The sequence below is a fragment of the Grammomys surdaster genome, unplaced genomic scaffold, assembly GCF_004785775.1.
Source record: "Grammomys surdaster isolate TR1022 unplaced genomic scaffold, NIH_TR_1.0 208, whole genome shotgun sequence".
In the NCBI taxonomy this organism is placed as follows: domain Eukaryota; kingdom Metazoa; phylum Chordata; class Mammalia; order Rodentia; family Muridae; genus Grammomys; species Grammomys surdaster.
Window position 1 is genome coordinate 7,188,952 of NW_021604653.1, and position 6,321 is coordinate 7,195,272.

At 54.9% G+C, this 6,321-nt stretch overlaps 1 protein-coding gene across 1 annotated transcript; it reads right to left on the minus strand.

Moving 5' to 3' along the window:
* Positions 1 to 444: 444 nt before the first annotated feature.
* Positions 445 to 5,927, minus strand: En1 (engrailed homeobox 1). The gene is made up of 2 exons (XM_028771464.1): positions 4,468 to 5,927; positions 445 to 1,562 (listed from the first exon to the last, which is right to left on the minus strand). The coding sequence occupies exons 1-2, from the start codon at positions 5,378 to 5,380 to the stop codon at positions 1,246 to 1,248; spliced, it is 1,230 nt and encodes a 409-aa protein (XP_028627297.1). The 5' UTR covers positions 5,381 to 5,927; the 3' UTR covers positions 445 to 1,245.
* Between the last annotated feature and the right edge of the window lie 394 nt (positions 5,928 to 6,321).

A 6,321-nucleotide genomic window follows, 5' to 3' on the forward strand; every position in this document is an offset into this window, starting at 1 on the left:
GAAAAATCTCCAGCTAAACTCTCTCCAAAGAAAGATGGGAGGGAAAAAAAAGGAAAAAAGAAAAAAAGAAAGGAGGCATAAAGGTATAGCTCGGTGCATGTTAGCCCGATGAACAAGGAGATTCAGTTGGCTGAGCCTGCGCAAGCTTAGGCAGCCAGCTGAAGCCGCTGGGGGCAGGGCAGCGAAGGACTGGACTTTCTGGCATTGGGGTTGCCTAGAATACACTCAGAGACTCAGCATAGCCTCCAGATCAAGACCAAAGCAAACCTGGACAGCCTGTGCCATACACTCACTCCCCTTCACGCTGCGTTTGTTGGGCGGTGATGGTTACAACCATAGCTGAGCTTCCCAGGGCTTTGCACCCACCCTGTACAGCCAGGGTGGTCGCCACACAGCACCTGGATGGGCTCTTTTCCATCCCACAAAGAAGAAGGCAGTCAGCAACTCATGAACACAGTGAACATTTTATTTCAGACTACAGGTTTCTGAACATAATAAAATCTTTGGCTTGTAGCGGCGGTTCAGTCTCGCAGTCTGTGGGTTGTATTTCTCAAGGAGTCTCCAGAAAAGGAAAGGGATTTAGGGGAAAGATAGACAAGACCAATAGAAGAATCCTGGGTGGGTAGAGGAGAGGGGAAGGGCAGACACGCAAGGAAACACACTCACACTCACACAAAGAAAAGTCCCAGAGAAACTAGGGCCAGCGTTGGGGGTGCGGGAGGTACCCAGAGAAGCAAAAACATTCAAAGGAAAAGAGCAACGAAAACGAAACTGGGCTGGGGGCAGCAAGGTAGGGAGGAGGGATAAAATAATTATAATAATTATAATAATTATAACAATAATAAATGAGATTAATAAAAATGTCCAGCAAATAGAGATCGCTACACATATTTGTTTTCCTTACCTGAAATTAAATATGTACACGGTCGTAAGCAGTTTGGCTAGATAGAGCTTTAAGGAATTCGCAGTTTCGTCTTATACAGTGAGTTAGAGAATAGATCTTTATTTTTCCCCCATAGCACCTGTCCGAGTCTTTCTCCCGTTTCAAAAACCGTTTTGTTCCAATGTGAATGTCCACTCGGAGGATTGCTTTCTCTTGCTCGCTTTCTCTGTCACCCTGATTGATGCCTCCCTCCTTAGCGATCGTCTCTGCATGGCGGCGTGGGGCCGGTGAACCCGCATCCCCGTGGAGCCTGGAGATGGCACGGGCGCCGATGGACCGCGGGGCCCCGGAGCTGGCCACCGCTACTCGCTCTCGTCTTTGTCCTGGACCGTGGTGGTAGAGTGGTTGTACAGTCCCTGGGCCATGAGGTGCAGCGCCAGGCCGTTCTTGATGCCGGTGGCTTTCTTGATCTTGGCACGCTTGTTTTGGAACCAGATCTTGATCTGGGACTCGTTCAGGCTGAGCTCCTGGGCCAGGGTCTGTCGCCGCTGCTCCGTGATATAGCGGTTTGCCTGGAACTCCGCCTTGAGTCTCTGCAGCTGCTCGGCCGTGAACGCCGTCCGCGGCCGCTTGTCTTCCTTCTCGTTCTTTTTCTTCTTTAGCTTCCTGGTGCGTGGACCTGCAGCGAGGAGGACAGGGCCAGGGAGGGGAGAAAGGGGGTCGGGAGCAGAGGGAGGGGGAGAGGGCAGAGTAAGCGGTAAGAATGGCCGTGTGGAGCACACCGCGGGGATCCCGAGCTTCCGGGACGATTGTGGAGGCCAGCTGCTGGGTCCCGCTATCTCTACCAAAGAGCCCCTCTCTACACCATTGAGATCTCTAGGCCCCCCCTCTGTAGGAGGGACTCAGCAACCAAACAGGGATACTGGTGGGGATTACAGGGGCCACCCAATTCAAGAAAGCCAGGAATAGACCTAGCTCCCAGTACTTTCTGGTCCAGAAGGCCAACAACAACAACAACAACAACAACCAAATGTGGGTAGGGGAGGAATTAAAGATAGAGTGAGCTCTGGGGGGTCCCAAGGTATAACCTAGACTTAGGGGGTCCCTGAACTAGAATGTCTTCCTAGCCCTGGATATAATAAAATACAACATTAAGGTCAGGCCCTGGGAAGAATGGCTGGTCTGCCTTGGTCCCCACTTTATTCTCAGGAAGCTACACACACACACACACACACACTCTCTCTCTCTCACACACACACACACACACACACTCACATACGCCTATGCAAAGCTCCTACCTGATTCTCACCACTGACCTTGGAGAGACCAGGGAAGCTGAGATCCCCAAACTCTAGAGAATCAGGAGTCCCTTTCTGCCTTCTTTCCTTTCTGTTCTCTGTAGTGAAGCCGGATACTGCCTGCCCCATCCCTATTAGGGCTGCAGCCCCTAGTCTATGAGTTTAAGCCCTGGGACATTCTATTTAGCTTCTTGGTTGATGTCAGAAAGAAAAGAAGGACCCTCCCAACTCCTCTCCATGGGGCCAGACAAGGCTGGAGAGGGGAGGAAGGTTCTGTTATTTCTCTTCTGAACCTGCTTGCCCCAATTTCAGGGTGCAAAAGTCTTGAAGTAACACAAACAAATGGAGGTGCCTATGGACAGTGACAACCCTTGCCTTGTTGTCCCCATCCATAAGCAAAACAAGAACTAAGAGATGATGGTGAAAGAGACAATCACAGCGAGGGTCCTGTACTATCACCCCAATATGTATGTGTAGGAAGACCACAGGAACACTCTCCAAGAGGATGAGGCCTCTCTCAAAAGCCGGTATGGGCTCCAGTCCCGGAGACAGAACTAAGATGCTGAACCTGGAGGATGCTGGAGGGTTGAAGCCTGCTTCTTGGCATTCTTGCTGGGATGTTGACATTGAGCAGCTGGCCTCAGTGATAGCTATGGAGGCCAGTGGATTCAAGCGACGTTCCTGTCCCGTCTGTTATTACCTAAAATTGTCTGAAAGAACGGTCTTTGCTGGCGTGTGTGGATCTAGCAGCAGGCCAGCACCTAGGGTCACTAGCTGTTTGTGAGGAGGAACCCAGGCCTAACTGGCTGTAGGAATCACGTCTAGGTTGTCACTCCTCTCCATTGACTGCCTTTGGAGAAGTATCTGGTCCCTGCCTTTTCTGATCTATAAAAAGGAAAGGAGCAAGGAACAAAGACAAGGCCTACTCCTGAGCAAGACTTGGGTTTAGATGAGTCATGAGCCAAGCAGGCAAAGATGGCCCAGGAAATGTGCGCATCCTCCAAGAGACTCCGCTGCGGGAGGTGCGTCCCGAGCATGTTGTAGTGTTGTTGTTGTTGTGTGCAGAGGCACGGACACTTGTAATAAAATCGTAGCCTCCTGGCCGCCCGACCCACTCAGCCTGACAGCTCAATCACTCTATCCATCAGGCGAGTCAATCAAAGCAGCTTTTCGGAGGTTCAGGGAGCCCAACGTGTCAATAACGGGGCTCGAGATGGCGGGGGCTGATAGCGCGCATCGATCCGCACCCGGCCCGAAGCAGCAAGGCTGCAAGACACCAGCCAGCAGTGGGGCTCCTGTGGCTACCTTTTGCCCAGCCCCCTGGCGGGCCCAACACTGACCCTGGACCCAAGCCCCTGCTGTTCTCCTCGCAGCCGGTGCTGGCCTCATAGAAATGCCTGGTCTGTGTAAGGAGGAGCAGGCCTGAGCCCTCTCTTCCAGGGCCCAGCTGACCTTGGGTAGGTGGTCCAGTACAGGAAAAGAAAGCAGAGAATTGACCTAAGACAGGCAGATAGCTACTAACGGTATATTTGCGAAGGAGAGAATGAAAGAAAGAAAACAAGGTTGAAGAGACAGGGGAGCCCTGCCGGGCACACATTTGATTCCCTTGCCCATGGTCCAGCTTTCAAACCTGTTTGCTTTGCTCTCCCAAAGCCGGCCAGCTCCAGCGAGCAGCGGCTGCCCACCTTTCTGGCTAGAGCCTTACTCTACCTTCTACCCACGCGGGTTGACTCCCCATACCCGGGCTGGGCGCAAGGGATGGCGCTTTTTTCCTTTCTCTCTCCCCTATATCTGCCTTTATGTAAATGGACACAGAATAATATCTATAGTGTTTGTTTAAAACACACAGCAAAGATTATTTCTCTGATTCATTTCCCTGGCTAAAGCCAGTCCTGACAGGACTAAGATGGTAGATGCAGCTCCAAGTCACTAGGCCTATCTTCCCGCCAACTCAAAGCGCCCTTTCCCTACTAAATATATCAACGAGTAATTTTATAGCTTTCTTCGAAATAGTAAAATAGAATATAAAAATGGCCTCAAAGCTCAGTTTGTAAAATCAAAGGACAGAAACTGGAGCCTCCTGTGCGTGCCAATCGCTGTAACTTCCTTGGTGGAAGAGGCCAGCATGGCAGATCGGTTGTGACTGGGACCAGGGGCAAAAGGAGAAGTCAAACGTAAAGTCAATAGAGCTTCAAACTGGACTTGCTCTCCCCAGCGCGAGGGCTTGGAATTCTAGGGTATGGCCAGGGCCTGAACGCGTATGCACACCCCAACTCGGGTACTCACCAGAGGATGGACGATCCGAGTAGCGAGTGCAGTAGACCCAGGCGGGCCAGACAAGGGGTTGCTGCGAGTCAGTCTTGACCACTGGCCCACCGTTAGCCGAACCCATGAGTAGGATCGCAGGGTTGTGTTCCGGGAACTTGGCGCCCTGCGCTCCGGGACTCCCCGCGCTGCCTCCACTGCCACCGCCACTGTCCGAGGGCTTCGATGCTGCTGCCGCCGCCGCCGCCACTGCCGCTGCAGCCGCTGCCGCTGCCGCGGCCGCCGCAGCAGCCGGGTTCCCGGCTTTGGATGCGCCCGCGCCGACGGCGGTGGCGGCCTGGGAGCCGTCGGGTGGGCCACAGTTCGCATCTGGAGCACACAAGAGCGAGGCAGGGCCCGAAGCTCGTGTGCCCAGAGAGTGGACAGGGTCTCTACCTGCACCAGTCTGGCCTCGGTCACGCTCCACGCGGCTTCCTCCTCCTCCTGCTGCGCCTCCTCCGGCTGCAGCCGACGCCACCAGGAGCTGCGGCAGGGGCTGTTCCTTTTTGCAACCGAAATCGGGCCTTAGGATGTTATCGATGAAAAAGTTGGTGGTGCGGTGCAGCTGGGCCGCGGGCTGCGGCTGGTGAGCAGGCGCCGCGAGATGCTGCGGTGGCGGCGGCGGCGGCGGGGGCGGCGGGGGCGGGGGATGCGGGGGGAGGTGCGGGTGATGGGCCAGGGGCGGCAGGCAGGGTGCCGCAGGAGGCGACGGGGGCGCTGGCTGCGGGGACACCGGCACGCTGTCTCCATCGCTGCCGCTGCTGCCGCTGGCTCCTGGGCTGAGACTCAGGCTGAGGCCGCCCGGGGCCGCCGCCGCCACTACCGCCGCCGCCGCTGCCACCGCGCCGAGGCCCGAGTCGCGCTGACTTTTAGGCTCCGGCTGCTGTTCTTCCATGCTCGGCCGCCCGGCAGCCCTGGCCGCGGCGCCGGCCCCCGCCCCCCGCTCCTCGCTCCCCACCCCACTTTGCCAGCGGGCCCGTGGGGGTGCGCGGAGAGGAAGGAGGCAAGGCGAAGCCTCAGCGAAGGCACAGGGCGGGTGCAGGAGGAAAAAAAGAAAGCCGAACGTCTGGCCTGGCTCTCGCCCGCTCTGGTGGAGCAAATGTCGCTCTCTCCCTCTCTAATTTGTAGACATCCAGATACAGTGAAGACACTTGGCTATTTTTTCTTTTCTTTTTCTTTCTTTTTTTTTCTTTCAGCAACCAGGTTTCAGTGATTGGTCTTAATGGGGGAGTAAGCCACGGCTCAAAAAAAAAAAAAAATAGAAGGGAGAAAAAAAAGAAAAGGAAAAAAAAGCAATTTTTTAAGCTCCGAGATTTTTTCCTTAAAGGGAAAAAATAGTCTTTAAAGTCTAGCCATCTTCCTAGGCAGTAAAGAGGGGTTTGACTTCCCCAGTGTCACGCTCAGCTGTGCCCAGAGCGCAAGGCTGGCAGCGCCTTTAATCGTCTTTGCTTTTTTGCAGGGAGAGCGCGTCTCCGCCAGTGCCGGGCTCCTTTTTCCCCCCTGAAATCTCTGACAGCTCGGATCTTTGCACAAACTCTCTCGCTTAAAAAAAAAAAAAAATCACCCAGGCACACTTTTTGCCTTCAAACCGGAAGCACGTGAGTCAGGGCCGCACGTGTGTGCGACCAATGGCAAGCCAGGACTAGCGCTGACACTCAGGGCTCGGCCCAATGGGCGCGCGCGGGACTTTGCGGATAAATAATCCGGGGGCGGCGGCCGTGGGTGGAGAGGGGGTGCAGAGGCTCAGGCCCCCGTACGTCCGGCCTGCCCTGCCCCCATCTGTGCCCACGCCCCTCCCCCTCCTTCAGATCCGGACTGAAGAGGGCACGAAGAGAT

Coding starts and splice junctions, on each gene's coding strand:
- En1 (XM_028771464.1), bottom strand. CDS start 5,380: ATGGAAGAACAGCAGCCGGAGCCTAAAAGTCAGCGCGACTCGGGCCTC. Junction 1,563..4,467: donor CTCGGATCGTCCATCCTCTG/GTGAGTACCCGA, acceptor TCCTCGCTGCAG/GTCCACGCACCAGGAAGCTA.